General features: G+C 43.1%; 1 protein-coding gene across 8 annotated transcripts in view; it reads right to left on the bottom strand.

The window, feature by feature from the left end:
* Positions 1 to 16953, bottom strand: part of LOC147015973 (GON-4-like protein) — a 216485-nt gene extending 199532 nt beyond the window's left edge. For 6 of the 8 annotated variants that reach the window (XM_085848645.1, XM_085848646.1, XM_085848643.1 and 3 more), the window contains exons 1-4: positions 16796 to 16953; positions 11961 to 12784; positions 11654 to 11737; positions 9091 to 9141 (exon numbers count right to left, since the gene is read on the bottom strand). In XM_085848645.1, the coding sequence (XP_085704771.1) occupies positions 9091 to 9141; positions 11654 to 11737; positions 11961 to 12758 (933 nt within the window). In that variant the 5' untranslated portion in view covers positions 12759 to 12784; positions 16796 to 16953. The remainder of the gene's footprint in view (positions 1 to 9090; positions 9142 to 11653; positions 11738 to 11960; positions 12785 to 16795) is intronic. The other 2 variants (XM_085848644.1, XM_085848650.1) reach the window with 1 other exon arrangement.

Consider the following 16953-nt stretch of genomic DNA (forward strand, 5'->3'; position numbering starts at 1 on the left):
ATAGGACATTCCAGGCACCCACCCGAAGGGACCGCCTCAGGTTAACCCAAGGAGACCGCCGTCTGGTGGACGACACCTCAGCACCACTTCGACACACTCTCCCGCAATCTGACCCAGGGAGGTTAGCCCGTGGTTTCCCTCCTTTCATCAAAGATTGGGGGTCGCGAAGGCTTTGCCCCAATCTCGTCATCCGGTGAGCTGCCCTGCGAAGGGAAGCTGCACAGGAGGTACTCCCACGGAGAGGGTTTTCAGATTTTTTTGCGGAATGAAGGGTTTTACAGTGGCCGGAGTGCAAATCCTGCCACCAACTTCCTAATAAAAAAAGACACCCAACTGCAGGAGGACGTCCGCAGACACAGTTGGGCACTAGATATGGATGGCCGTTGGCTCACAAGGAGCTCTTCCGCCCTTTGACAGGTTTTGTTTTTAATCCTGCTGGGTGTCCATATCCAAACACCCTCCTCACCAGAAAACCTGGTGGGGGAGACTGTTTAGTCGCCGACAACCTGACCATGGAACAGATTAGTACAGGTTTACATGGTACCTGACCAGGTCACAGATCTGACCTGACCTGATATATTGTGCTCACAGACAAACAGACAGACAAGCCGGCACGCGGCAATGGGTCGCCGAGCAAGGAAACTATAAGATATAGAGCAAAATGGATGTCATATAGCGGATAGGGAATCACCTTAAGATTATGCATATCAAATCTCATCCAGTTCCATCTACTGATAACTACTCGGTATCCATTCGAATGAAAAGTACCGAAAATGCGGTTTGAAATCGGAAATCCCCAAAGTTCGAGGGGGTGCTGTGGGTGAACAAAGATCTAAATCGAAAATCCCGCTTGATCATTTGTGCACAATGTATTCCAGACGATTAGTGTGAATTCTCATGACCATCTGACCAGAACCCAAGGAGTAGCATTTGGTGCGAAGGCACCTCCAGCTCTTGCATGTTATCGATTTTGGCACTAATTGACCTTCCTTCGCTCCAATTGGTTCTTCTGACCACGTCCTTGTCAAAGTGGACATCTCTCTGGCTGTTATCAGAGAACCACCTCACCGCCGTCGAGTCTGGCATTTCACTCAAGCCGACTGGCAGGGTCTCCGAGCAGCCATCAAACTTACAGACTGGTCTCCTATCACTCCTTTCTCAAACATCAACTCATCCTGGGAATTCTTTCAAAGAAACTTGCTCTCCCTCATGCACAGATTTATCCCCTCTCGTGTTCAGTTGTCTTACCCTTCCTCCCGCCCTTGGTTTACTGAAGCTTGTGGCGAGGCAGTTGTCCTGAAACAACTTGCCTTTGCCTCATGGAAAGCAAACCCAACTGAGGGCAATCTCAGTTCTTTCCACAAAGCTCGGAACAAGTGTGTATCTACCCTCAGGAGAGCAAGAAAACAACATCTTTCTCATCTCAAGTCTGAACTCTCAAGCCTCTCTCCCTCCTCAAAATCCTGGTGGCGTTTAATCAAATCTGTTTCTGGTGTATGTTCCCCCTCCATCCCCTCCCTTACCTCAAATGGCCGCACTGCTGGTTCCACACGTGATAAAGCTGAATGTCTAAACTCGGTGTTTTCAGCTAAATCTTGTGTCCTAAACCCATCACTATCTCTACCCACTTTACCCAGTCACACCCAACTGTCCCTGGACTCTGTATCCTTTTCTCCTGACAAGGTGGAGAGCTTTCAAACCTCGAGTCAGATTCTGCAACCGGTCCAGACGGCATCAGCCCACGTGTCCTCAAAGCCTGCTCTTCTGCTCTTGCTCACCCTCTCTCTGTTCTATTCACCCTCTCATTTGCCCAAGGTCATCTGCCATCTGCTTGGAAATCTGCTAACATCACTGCCCTGCATAAAAAAGGTGCAAAAACAGATCCCTGTAACTACAGACCAATCAGCCTTCTCCCAATCATCAGCAAGGTTATGGAATCCATCATCGCCTCAGATATGAAATCCTTCCTCTTCTCCAATGGCTTGATTTCCAAACATCAATTTGGTTTCAGACCAGGTCACTCTACCCTGGATATGCTGCTTCTGCTCTCCCATCAATGGATGGAGGTCCTCAATGGCAGACAGGAAATCCGAGCCGTATCCCTGGACATATCACGTGCTTTTGACACAGTCTGGCACCCTGCCCTACTCACCAAACTCTCTTCCCATGGTATTCAAGGCCATCTCCACTCATGGCTCGCAGACTTCCTCTCCTGTCGCAGTCAACGTGTGGCCCTAAATGGAGTTCTTTCATCCCCTCTTCCTGTGCAGGCTGGAGTTCCTCAAGGTAGCGTTCTGAGCCCTGTTCTTTTTCTGGTTTTCATCAATGATCTCTCGGACTCTCTGGAAAATCCTCTATTTCTCTTTGCCGACGACTCCACCCTCTGCCGTACCATCTGTCATCCCTCAGACCGGCAAGCAGCAGCTTCTTCGCTCACTGCAGATCTGGATAAAATCACAAACTGGTCCAACACGTGGAACATGTCTTTCAATCCAGACAAATCTCACACTCTCACTATGTCTCTTCGAAAGGACCGTTTACAAAACCCCCCCCCATCCACTTTCTCAACAATCCTCTGGAAGAAGTCTTTTCTTTCAAGCTTCTAGGTCTCACTATCTGCCATGACCTTTCCTGGGAAAGTCACATTTCCAACCTTGCCTCAAAAGCCAGTCGCCGACTGGGAATCCTCCGTCGTGCTAAGTCCTTCCTCGGCCCTCTTGAGCTCCTGACCACTTACAAAGCTTTTGTCCGTAGCCTGATGGAGTACTACTCTCCCCTCTGGGCTGGTGCTCCTGCCTCCCATCTTTCTCGGCTTCACGCTGTCGAAACCAGGGCATTTAAGATCATCGGCATCTCCCGCAATGAAGCTGAGTCTTTGGGCCTCTCACTCAATCACCGCAGGTTGGTCGGTGGTCTTTCTGTCTTCTACCGACTCCTCTCCAGCCTTGCCCCCCTGCTCTCTCTGCGATTTGTCCCCACCACATTTCCACAGGGCGCTCAAGGTCCGCCAACAACCCCCTTCTGGTAAAACTACCAAAATCACAAATCACTGCTCATCTTCACTCTTTCATTCCTCTTTTTTCCCGCCTTTGGAATAAACTTCCTCACTCTATTCTTTCCCATTCTTCCCTCCAGGCTTTCAAAACAGCTGTTCACCACCACCTCTTATCTTCCCCCATCCAAATCCTCGATCTTTTCTACCCCCGATAATCCACCCAAGCCCACTTCCTTCATTTCTCCTGCTTTCCTTCCTGAAAGTCCCTGAAATGTCCATCTTCTCTTCGCCATGTTCCCCGTCCCATCCCCATCCCTCTCCCTTCCACAGTTCACCTAATGTGTCTGTTCCCCACTGTTTTGTCCCTTCCACTCCCGCCCCTCTTGTCTCATGCCTCCTTGCTGTGAGTTGTGTGTTAGCTCTCATACGAGCCTCGACCAAGGTATACAAAAAATAAAATAAAATAAAATAAAAAACCCCTAATTGTAGGGGGTGCTGCGGGTAAAGTATTCCATATATCACAAAAACCGGAATATATTTGATAGAGCATTACCTGTAGATCATTCGTGCCAAATTTCATAACCCTACGTGGGATAATGGCTTTTTGAATTGATTTCGCGTGAACGGTACAGATTTTAAAGGTTTTTCAGTTGTTGCTAGGGAACCAAAGTGTCCCTAGCAACCATCACAATTTCCAAAGCACTAGGTGATAAGATGTACCTACCACCCGAGTTTGGTCAAAATCCGCCCACGTTTACTACCAATTATGCTGATGACAAACCAAAAAACATCCAAACAAACAGACAGAATTACTGACAATGAGGGTCATCTATTTCGGCGACCCAATAAGCATGGGTGAAAACATAATCTCTGTCCACCTTCGGTGTTGAAGGTAAAAAACAATCTTTTTTAATGAAGCAGACACCTAAAATATGAAAACAAACAGATTATTTTGCTGTCGGTTGATGCGAGTACAAAAAAATGCCAAAATGGGTAAATTTAAGATGGGATTTCTGGGGGGGGGCCATCTATTTATTATGTACTGGCAGGTATCCAGCATTGCCCAGTGCTGTTATAATCCTGTTGGCATTTTGAAGAAATCTAATTTTGGTTTGTTTCTATATTTTGTGGGGGCCAAAAACACTTCCCTACAACTACGAAGGAATGGTGTCGGGGATCATTTAATATTACTGTTCACATACCTACAAAGGTAGGCACAAATACAGTGATTAAAATATATATATATATATATATATATATATATATATATATATATACATATATATATATATATGTATATATATATATATATATATATATATATATATATATATATATATATATATATATATATATATATATATATATATATATATATATATATATATATATATATATATATATATATATATATATATATATATATATATATATATATATATATATATAGCACCGCAAAGTGGGCGTACCCCCTCAGCCCCTTGACGCAAACCAATTTCAAGATGGTGGCCATATTGAAAATCGTAGCACACCCATTTTCGAAAGGAACCTTCCTCTATTCAACCCCAACACACCCTGCAAAAATGGATTTAATCGGACAAGGCGTTCTCCTCGAAATCGACGGAAACCAATTTCAAGATGGCTGTCATGGAGGCCACATTGAAAATCGCAGCGCGCCCATTTTCGAAAGGAACCTTCCTCTACTCAACCCCAACATACCCTGCAAAAATGGATTTAATCGGACAAGGCGTTCTCCTCGAAATCGACGGAAACCAATTTCAAGATGGCTGCCATTGAAAATCTGTCTGGCTGTCAAGAGGCCACATTGAAAATCGCAGCGCGCCCATTTTCGAAAGGAACCTTCCTCGACTCAACCCCAACATATAGTCTGGATGCAGAACTGGAATTTTACCCTCGGTGTGTTTTGGAGTACATAAACAATTTTATTGCAGATTCTGGTAAGATGGACTATACCAAACTCCAATCAGAGTGATGCCACTTTGTCACGGTTGAGCAATTTTTTTAGGAGCAAAATTCAAAATGGCCGCCATCAAAACCGTTTTTTGGCCGTAACTCGGCCAAAAATCGAGATATGAACCCGATTTCAGTGGCAAACCCTATGTTTTGGGGGTCAAGGAATACACTGATATGTTTAAATAAACCATACAACTCATAATAATAGTCTATATTGCAATATTTCTATTTATATATAATATTTTGACTGAAAAAATATCGACCGAACTATTTTCAGCCGTAACTATGCCCAAAATCTATATGAACCTGATTTAAGTGGTAAACAGTATATTGTATTGTATTGTAACAGTATATTGTATTGTATATCTTTATTTCCAAAAGTGCAGTTGAGTAATACAATGATTAGGTAACTACAAACTATAATTAATTATGTTAACACATAACCAAATAAACGTAATAAGCAAGGTTTACACAAATTTTACACAAATTCAAATCCAAAAAGGGGTCTGTACATGCTATCAACTATGAATACACTGATTGGTTGCTGATGAACTTCTTTCATTCTGCTTTCACTCAATCTCACATACAAGACAGCTGCATAAATCAAATAACTAGTGTTCACTCAAGTTCCACAGCTTCGCTTGCTGATACAAACTTTGTTTGGTCGTTCTGACATTCCTCAATACCATGGCAGCCACAGAACAATGAACAGGAGAGCCTGGCGGCAGAGCAACTACATATATTCGTTGCACAGGGTCGCACTGAGCTGCACCCATACCTGATCAACTTGAGAACATTATCAGGAGCTCTGATGACATCCGGAGGCAGAGACACAGGGAGCAACATGCTCGACACTTCTTCATGTGACCATCCATGACTCGTTGGATCGATCAATGGTGGGTCTGGATCTAATGCAGCCCGCCATATTGCTGCCTGCAAGTGCGCCCTGAGAACGTGTTGGATGAAAGCCACAGTGGTTGGTGGTAGAGTTTTTAACTCTGGTGCTGATGTCAGCTTCTTGTTAGCCATCTTTGAAGACCAGACATCAAATTGAATAGCTGACATGTCTTCTGTTTCTTGGGATCCATAGCAAGCAGCAAAGAAGGCAGTTGCTTCAGATATGACATCTGGTAATTCTGCATCAAGATCACCAAGATAATTTAATTGACGACCATCTTTGAGGTGTTTCACAATTGTGCCTTTTCCGATACCCCACAGGTAGGCAACTGTGTCACATCCAGACACCACATGTGCTGCCAGAACTTGAGTGACAATATATGCATGCTTCTGCACTGTCGCCTTGATGTCAACAGACGATCTGTCACGATTTGTACCAGCCATCACAAGGTTGCATGCCAGTTCCTTCAGTTGGTAAAAATGCAACAGCAATATGAATACATCTGTGTCGTCTGAAATTACCCGGATACTCGGAACTCCTGATGAGGCTAGAAGGACCATTTGTTGTACCATAATAACTGCCCCCTCAACCCGAAGTCGCACTTGCTGAGCCCACACATCATCTCGCAGTTCACAGGTCTTCAGTATCACATCTTTAAATGTATCCTGATTCTGTCCTCGATCAGCAGTTCTGCATAGAACAACACGCCGCCAGCGAGATGGAATTTTTGACTCTGGGATGGCATCACACTTTTCACCACAAATGAGACATTGTTCTTTTAAATTGAACGATATGGCATCTGTTCGGCGCGTTCTCTTCACGACAGGCTCTTCATCTTTTTCTTTCTTCTGTAACAAACGTTTAATGTGCGTCTTGGAAGTGTATGTTGCAACGCAATTCTTGTGTGTGTAGAGTGTCTCAGTAGAGTCTTGTAACAGGGTTTCTAGAGCGACATGCCACCCATCACCTCTACGTTTGCTCGCTTCTATGATGGTGTTGAGCCTTTCAGGTCCAGCTACACTCATTGGCTGTTTACTGGCACTGCATTTCATGCAACTATTGAGCAGGCAAGATATGTTAAGCTGTGATGCCATCGTTCAGTTCAAGCGGATTCAAGATCACAGCTGTCGAACGTTGTCACTAGAAAAAGACAAGCAGAAATGTTCAATTGTTGTTAGATCAATATTATACAAAACAATCACGAAATAACTGTATGTCTTATATTAATTGTTCAGAAAGTTAAACACCCCGATGGATTCTTAAATGGAAGACATTTAAAAGGGGTGATGAACAAATTAATCATTTCATTTATTTGTAAAATACATGTATAAAAAAAAAAATCAGAAAACCTGTTCCCACCCTGTGTACTTCAAACATCATCAACACAAACGGTTGCTATGGTATCAAAACAATCATGATATGAAGATACAAAAACGTCTTGCTTTCAAAAGAAAATTGATTAGTCTACTGATAACAATACTTTACTGTTAATTAACACACAGTTTTGCATGTTTCTTTAAAAATATCCAAGCCAATGGTGGCCAATGAGTGCCAGTGTACTGGTCCCGGTGTATGCCCCGGTTAGAATAGGTGTACCATATCCCTGTGTGTCGTAAGAGGCGACCAGGGTTGGCGTCAGGAAGAGCATCCGGCCATAAAACATTGCCTCAAGAAAAAGCCCAACCCCTGCACAGCAGGGAAAAATGGCTGTAAAAACGGTCAAAATATATATTATTCTTTAAAAATATCCAAGCATATATAACTTACTTGATCTGTTGACACAGTTCATTGATCTTCATGGCAGCCATTTTTGTCACAACTGTACTGGGGAAAAACTGCTCTGTGAAAAATTATTTTTTAACACTTTTCTCGCTATACCATGAAACTGAATTGGAACCGTGCTACAGCTACATATAAACACAATAAAAGCGCAATAAAAGCACATCAGCAACCTTTCAGTGTGTTCATCGTATGTACCCTTGATATTATTTGGCTCAAGCTTTATAGGTCTAAACTTCAACAATTGGTCAATAATTTATTACAATTTTAGTCAAAATATGGTATCTGATATACCAATATTGCAATATAGACTATTATTATGAGTTGTATGGTTTATTTAAACATATCAGTGTATCCCTTGACCCCCAAAACATAGGGTTTGCCACTGAAATCGGGTTAACATCTCGACTTTTGGCCGAGTTACGGCCAAAAAAACGTTTTGATGGTGGCCATTTTGAATTTTGCTCCTAAAAAAAATTGCTCAAGCGTGACAAAGTGACATCACTCGGATTTGAGTTTAGTATAGTCTATGTTACCAGAATCTGCAATAAAATTGTGTATGTACTCCAAAACACACTTTAGCCAATGGCTGCCAGACTAATACCCTGCAAAAATGTATTTAATCGGACAAGGCGTTCTCCTCGAAATTGACGGAAACCAAAATTTGACAGACGGACGCCCGCCCGGACGGACGCCCGGACAACGCCTATGACTACAATACCCCTTAACCAATTCGGGCTGAGGGGTAACAAAAAAAACAATGTTTTTGTTTTTTCCAAATTTTCAAAACGATTTCTTGCCAAAAACACTCCCCAGCACTCACTGATGAACCACTAAAATTTTAACCAAGATCCGTTTGGCCATTATCTGAGAAAAGTGGTGACACAGACTGACAGATAGACAGCCAAATATCTCTCTTATAGTATTGAGTTGGGAGCAGATATAAGTAGAAGTAAAGGTACACGTGTGGAGCATATGAGGAGGAAGCGGGGGAGGTAGTAAAATAAATTCCACCATGTTTTCATTAATGCCGAACAAAGACAAAGGTTTGCTTTCAATCACAATGTACAAGAGAAATGTTAAATTTTTAAGATGTTAAAACAAAGGAGAGATTATTTAATCGGACACAGACATGGACAGAGAGACTGACAGAAAAACAGACACTCAGACACACAAACTTACTTTTTCTGTGATTGACATTTTAGAGGATACAATGACCAAGGTGGATGAACCTGAAGTAGTATTGAAGATGGTTTACAGAATGCAGTGATGAAGCATGCAAACTCCACAAAATATCAAGAAAACAGATGGTTATGAGGGGTTCGGGTGTTGGGGGTGGCAGGGGTGGGGGGTAGCAGAACAGAAAAAGGAAAATAGAATCGCTGATATTGTCAATTTTAATAGACTAGCAGGAAAATAATAAAAAAAACAAATTGTGACTTACCCAACTTTTCTCGACAACATCTTTTACTTTAGATCTTGTCATTTTGGGTTCCTAAAGGAAACAAATATCGAGCATCAAGTGTCATAATAATAACAACAAAGAAAGTGAACATCATGAGAAAGGAAAAGCTGGCATGTTCTTCTTCAAACCTTGATGGAATCAAACAAAACTTGCACAGGCACCACTTCAGCGTGCCCTCATCAATCCCTGAAAGTTTCAGCTTGCTAGGTCAAATCCTCTTGGGTGTGTGACAAGGACGAATTGATTGGATTTTGGTGAAGATCCAAATCCGGCAACGAGAATTTTTTTTTTAACTTTTCAAGTGATTCTTTACCAATGAGAGATGGGGCAAAAAATAATATACAGTATAGCATGATATCTCAAAAATGTTGTGGATGAGTTATGAAAAAAAAAAACTTGGTGGATGAGTTGGGGAGGTGACAAGATCAAGCCGATTAGATTCTGGTGAAGGTCCAGATGCAGATCTGGCCTATCGGTGGGATACAAGATGTAAACCGTTCAGTTTGGCAGAGGTATGTACTCTACTGAGTACTGTTCTAGTTTTTATTTTTTTGTTTTATTTATTGAAAAAAAATCCCACTTACTCAAACCAGGCAGCAAACAAAAAGAAAAGAAAGGGGAATACACTAACATGAGATACGCAAGACTGGGGGATAGGATGTCATTATTTTGTTTTCATTAACAATTCTGATTGACGGTGCGTTGTATGTTTCTTGAATTTAAAGTGCAGTTGAGTTTGTGTGGTTTTTAGATGTGCCCTGTAATCTAGAACAATCAGTCAACTCTTAAAGCAAGTTCACTGTATATTTATGTGGATCGCACAAGGCAACTGGTGTCAGATGAATGACAATTCGGTTTTGTATTGTGATGGATAAATAATTTACTTTGGTCACAGTTTTCTGTGATGGGCAGCAGTTGTTCCCAGCAGAAACGTTGACATTTACGAGGCACAACTTCCCTAATGGACAAAATAAATAAAGGGCATCTCAAAACTTAATGGTTAGGCTGGTGGGCTTGGGATCCTAGGGTCCTGAGTTCAAATCCCACTCAGGTGTTGAATTAATACCAGGTGGGGTTGACTCTGCCTGTCATCCTTCCGAGGTCGGCAAAATGAGTGCCAGCATGCTGGTATACTGTGTCGGAGTGGCGACCCGTCCAGGATTGTGTCCAATAGCCAAGGAGACTGCTGAGGCAGCACCAACGCTCTGCACAGAGTATGGTCCCAATGGATGGGTGGAGCTCACAAAGATGTTTACACATACACATATGAGTGTGTCTCAAAAAGATAGATACACATTTAAAAACAGAAAAACTACCCATTACACACCTCAGAAAACGTCGATATTTGTTTGGTATGTGCAGAAGCAATAGTTTTTGGCAGATGGTGAACTAATGCAGATGTTCAAACTGACCACCTTCAACTTCTAGGCACTGGTGACAATGGCGAACAACTGAATGACAAACATTCACCAATGTATCTGCTTGGATAGCTGCACAAGGCTGTTCGATTTCATCCCTTAGTTCTTGAAATGTGGCTGGTTTTCTATTGCACACTAAATCTTTCAGGTAGCCCTGCCAGTACAAGTCAGGTGGAGTTAAATCAGCCGAACGTGGAGGGTACTCAACATATCCTCTTCGGACTATCCACCAGTCTGAGAAATGATCAAGTTGTTGTTGTTCATCCACCTCTGCCATGTTGTTTACACTTTGCATTACGGGTATCGTTTCACTTGTCTTTGCGACTCATGCCACACTAATTAGAGGCACATTTAAATTGGGTTCCATCATGACTATGTGAATAGATATTCAAGATGTATATATGTATACATATTTTCAAGACACTCATTAAAATGTGTAAACATCTTTTTGAGACATCCTGTCTTTTATCCAAGTAATGGAAGTAATGTGTATATATATATATATATATATATATATATATATATATATATATATATATATATATATATATATATATATATATATATATATATATATATATATATATATATATATATATATACACATATATATATATACACATACATGAAGGAAAGAATGCATGTTTCATCTACTCCCACAAGAGGATTTGACCGAGCAAGCTGAAACTTTCAGGGATTGATGAGGGCACGCTAAAGTGGTGCCTGTGCAAGTTTTGTTTGATTCCATCAAGGTTTGAAGAAGAAGAAAAAAATGATTTCACCCATCTTGCCATTTTTTTTTCCTTTGGAGGGGTGGGGGGGGGAGTGCAATTGGAATCATCTGAGCTATATAACCACGATGTATTATTTATGCACATAAGCAGTACGCATGTTTTTGCTTCATGTACGTAACCCGGGTTATTTTTATTTTCAGGAGCGGTCAAGGCAGCGGTCCGTTGTCAATACACTGCCCAAATAAAGGAATGTGTCAGAAGAATATATTGAATGCCTGGAACGAGATCACCCATAGGGTGGGTATTCTGCTAATAATAATAAAGCATGACAATTGACGGCAACACAGGCTGTTAAAGAAATCTAAGCTCATAGTTTTGATGTTTACATACGTGTTCACATACAAACAATGGCGAAACATCATTTGTCATCGCTGCTTTGACCAAGGCCACAACATGCTCATTGGTGATGACCTCCTGAGAGTCAAGGAAACACAAAACAAAACAAAACAGTCAAAGCACGTAAACACAAGGAAGGAACTTTGAAACATTTACGCAAGAAATGCTGTCAAGTATTTTTTGTTTGTTCGTAGAACTTGAGCAGTGTAAAATAGAGCAAAACGTACTTACGAAGGTGAAATTCAAGCCAATGATCCGTAAATTTAAGAATGTTTAACCAGAAAAAAAAACAACCACTTACATGCAAGATATTCTTCACATTTATTGCAGTGAGATTGTGTTGTTCGGCTTTAATCTCCAGGTTTTCTTCGAGTTCCTTATTGAAAAGAGCTTCCGTAGAAATGCCGTGGAGTTCATCTGCACCGGTTGGTTCATCAGTTCTGTGCTTGTTCACACATCCCATCGAAGGATCGATAGGGTCTTTACGTTTCACTTCAATGGGTGCTGAAGATTCTGCCTCTTCAGCATCGCTGGATGATTTGATTTTAGAACAACTGTCGCAAAGCTCAGGTGGTTGAAAACTGCATACATCATCACTTTCTTGGACCTCATTCGAAGATTTTGCACCCTCTGAGTCATTCCTAACAAGTTTTGTTGAAGGGCTGTAACCCTCTTTCCAATTACCAACTTCACTTTCATTCACCACATTCTGAGTACACGTATTCAGATGAACAGCTTCATCGAAGCTTGGCTTACTTGCAATATTTTCATCCTCGACTATCTCAGAAACACGTCCAATCAAATGCTCAAACTTCACTATATTTGTAGCAGGATGAAGGAAGGTGTTCTGAGGGAAGATGATCTGTTCTGATGACTCAATACTTCTCGCAGAATCACCAAACGTGTTTTGAGGCGTCTGAGCAAAAGCTTCAACAGCAAACTCCGGCTTTACAAATCTGTAACCCTTGCCACACTCTTCTTCTTCTTCCTTATCAGATTCCGAAGATGAAGAGCTGGACTCTGTTTCAGTGCCATGCACGAGCTTCTGTTTTTTTACTTTCAGGACATTTTTTGATGGCAACCCGAGTCGTTTTGACATATTTACACACTAGTGGCACTATTTCCCTGGAAAATAAGGGGGGGGAGGGGTGGAGAAATGCCAAGTCAGCATTTTAATTTGAAAAAAAAGTACAACTAATACAACACGACTCCTGTACTCTATAAGCAAGAGGCTGGATGTGAACACAAAACTAAATAATATTGTTACGGATCTGGAAACCATGAGCAATCAACATTCAGATAACAAAAGTCAGTCATTACGTTAAGTATGTGTGTAGTCAGATTCCCCTTCCTTTTGTCTAGTGGAAGGATCAAAAACGTACGTTACGATTTCTTTTAGTTAGGTTATTAAATCTTTCCATCCAACAAACCATCAAACAAACCGACAACACCACTGAACAAGCGCTTCACTCGCCTAACCGGTGACTCGCTGTCCGAGGCAGAATCTCTGGCAGTTCCTTCTCAGCTTGGCTGAAACCCCGCCCAGAAAGGGCGGACCCACGGGAGCCCCGTCCAATCAGGGCAAACAGTGATGTCAGTTTGACCAAGGCCCCTTCTCGCTGAGGGAGGTCCATAAAATGACCGACACCGTCCTCGGTGAAGAGTTCTTTGAGAGTTCTTTGTGGATTCTGAGAGAGTTCAGTGCAAGAGGAGTTCTGTGGACTGAGGGTTTTTGCTGTTACGAAGGGGTGGTTACGAGAGGCGATTACGAGGAGTGGTGACAGGAGGTCTACGTTGCTGTTACGAAGGGGTTTTTGCTGTCAAGAGGATTGAGCAGAGGGCCATCGAGGTGGCGAACGTGTCTCTGCTGGCCCTCAACAAGGAAGGACAGTGCGACCCTGACCCCCCTCCGTGGACCCCGATTATTCACCAGCCAAACTCCACCACGAGCCTCGAGTCCCCCACGTGTAACTGGGGATCGGACCAACGACCTTTGTCAGGTGCCACATCGTGGAGCATGCCCTCCCTCCGACAACGGGTACCCATCCGGACTCTGACCCCCAGCTCGTCCGTGTCTGTCTGTCTGTCTGTCTGTCTGTCTGTCTGTCTCTCTCTCTCTCTCTCTCTCTCTCTCTCTCTCTCTCTCTCTCTCTCTCTCTCTCTCTCTCTCTCTCTCTCTCTCTCTCTCTCTCTCTCTCTCTCTCTCTCTCTCTCTCTCTCTCTCTCTCTCTCTCTCTCTCTCTCTCTCTCTCTCTCTCTCTCTCTCTCTCTCTCTCTCTCTCTCTCTCTCTCTCTCTCACATCAGCTGGAGGGTCCAATAAAGAACTTTGGGTTTCTTTTCTTTGTGTGTGTGTGTGTCTGCATGTGGGCCCATCTTTAAAGTAGAACTGAATAAGTGTTATTCCACCATTGTAAATATTCCTTGTGTATTGCCTTTGTCTTTTATTGTAAATAAATTATTAGAAATGCTCCCAGTCCGTTTCTGTCCCTTCTTGTATTGGTCCAGCATGGTCCGGGTCTGAGTATAAGTGGGGTTTCATCCCCGGTAATCGGTCTGTCATAGCTGGGACGTCCTGGGCAGGCCCCGCTCGACTGCAACGAACCGGAAAGGTAGGTGGCAAAGCGGTAGTCGGTAGTGTGAATTTAGCGCTGCCGGTCGAGTAAATCCGGTTCGACCAGGCGTTCCAAGGGCGTGAATCCCCGGTAGCCAAGACTGTGTGGTTATTTAGGTATATTGAGATCTAGACAATTAACCCTACGCCACGCGGTCGAGATATTGGTGTTTCACGGTCGATTGATCGACCCGCCGGCTTCGGAGTTATCCGGAGCGACGGCCTACAGTTCCGGAGAGTTTGGTGGGAGACGACGCAAACTTCCCCCACCTCGTGGTCATTCTCGCCACCGACCCCCGGCTCACAACAATACTTTTGCAGGCCATTGCACCAGTCTTGAAGTAGTCTGCAGGAACTTGAAGTAGTCTGCAGGAAGTAGTCTGTAACTAATGGTGACTTCATTTAAAAAGGTATAGATTCATTCACAGAGTTATGGAAGAAAATGTGCAAGGATGTGCGGGGCCACACATTTATCGGATGTCACACATTTTTAGAGAAAATATCTCCCCGTTGCTGTTCACATCCAAAGAAGGCCGTTCACGTGAAGCGTGTGACCTGATCAATTTGTTACATATAATGCAAAAACTGCTGCCCAGACAACAACAACACACTAGGATAGAAACTGTGTAGCCAGGTTTCAAGGAGCCTCCAAGAAGAACAATCTGGACCACCTGTTACCCGCAATCCAGGCAGGAATTTTGAATTTAGCGAGCATGCTGGCGATAACTCGACTACTCTTCGTGGAGGACTCCATGAGATCTTTAATGTACACCTAATGATGGCTATGAGGTAGTGATCCAATAGTTTTATAGCTGGCCCAGGAATCTAACATAGACTAGAAAGCTCAAAGGTAAATGCACTACCTCAGGTACACATTGTACGTTACAAGAAACACGTTATTGGTTATTGTTAAAGGGCTACAATTTTAAGTGCAGTACTGTACAGTATATGGCTCCTGAACAACAAATTACACAGCTCTCGTTGTTCATGGTGTCAATGGTGGTAACAGGCAATCATGAAGAAAAGGTAGTTTCTGGTCACCCAACTTACCATACATTTTTCATCAACCCAATCTTATTTTTCTTTTTAAACTTCCCTACTTTGGTAGTTTCATATTTGTTTTTTAAACTATTAAAATGCCTTTTTTGGGGGGGGGGGTGGAGGTGGGGTTTGGGATTGGGATTTTTGGGAGATTTTTCTTGACTTTTTAAGTTCTCAATGTGTAAGATTACTTTGGGTTGTTTGGAGTGGCAGCTCAATTACAAGTCAAAACAGATACAGTACATGTCACCGAGTAAAATGGGCTCTTCATTTCATCTTTATGCCTGGTGTTGGCTTAATGGTTAGGGTGGTGGGCTTGGAATCCTAGGATCCTGAGTTCAAATCCCCCTTGGCTGTTGAATTAATACCAGGTGGGGTTGACTCTGCCCGTCATCCTTCCGAGGTCAGCAAAAAGAGTGCCAGCTTGCTGGTATCCTGTTTCGGAGTGGCGACCCGTCCAGGATTGTGCCCAATAGCCAAGGAGACTGCTTCGGAAGCACCAACGCTCTGCACAGAGTATGGTCCCGATGGATGGATGGATTTCATCTTTACAAAGCAAGGCTTGGTGCTGAATGTTTTACCACGTCTCCTCCTCCAGTGAGAAACAGAAAGCCAGGCACAATGGTGGCAAACCGTTTCCAAGAAACTTGAAGGAAGGCGAACTGTTTGCACTCTCTCGTCAAGAAAAATAGGGCAATACCTCCTGGGCGCTCGCCCGGTAATGGCTGGATAAGAAAACCGGAGAACCACTGGTGGTAGGCATGGATAACCCACAAAATATTTAACAGAGAGGAAAGTTAATACCGATGGATATTTCTTTTGTAATGCCATGAACAATCTTCGGTACATCACGGGTGTTCAAGGTTGTGGTTAAGTTTAATCGAAATCGTATGTGCAGTTTTCAGAGAAGTTGCAAGTATTTGTGGACTGACTGACTGACTGATGGACACTGACACTGACTGAATGACGGACTGACTGACACTGACTGATGGACTCACTGATGGACTCACTGACACTGACTGACGGACTGACTTACACTGACAGACTGATGGACTGAATGACACTGACTGGGACTGACTGACTGACGGACTAGGACTGGCGGACTGACCGACTGATTGACACTGACTGGGACTGACCAACTGACGGACGCGTCATCCCATAAGCTCCCTGGAATTCCACTCCAGGTGAGCGAAAAATGTTGCATTTCATTTTACTGAGTAAATCATGGAATGGCCGACGAGGTATAAAACCCAAGTGGTTTTTCATGGAGGTTCAATGATTAGCGATTCCACTCGGTCAGACGACAGAAGCTCGGAATTCCCAGTCGAGACGACTCGACTGATTGACAATGCCCGGCTGCGGTGACACAGAATTACCATCGGCGATGCACCAATGAAAGGCCGAAAGCCTGAACCGACCGGTCGGTCAGACCGACTGATAATAGAGCGAAAAGAGTCCGTGATTGGTAATATCAGGGCCTTACCGCATCCCAGCAGTGCTCGTTGTGAACACGCAAATCGGAGGTTCACAGAAACGATTTTTCAAACCAAGCACTGCTCACTGCCGTCACGACGACACCATAATCCGGATAACCGTCACATATAAATATCGCGTTTATTTTAATATTCATTAACTACGTTC

This window comes from Eptatretus burgeri, chromosome 12 (assembly GCF_056783735.1).
Source record: "Eptatretus burgeri isolate ZD-2024b chromosome 12, Ebu_testis_v1, whole genome shotgun sequence".
Lineage (NCBI taxonomy): Eukaryota > Metazoa > Chordata > Myxini > Myxiniformes > Myxinidae > Eptatretus > Eptatretus burgeri.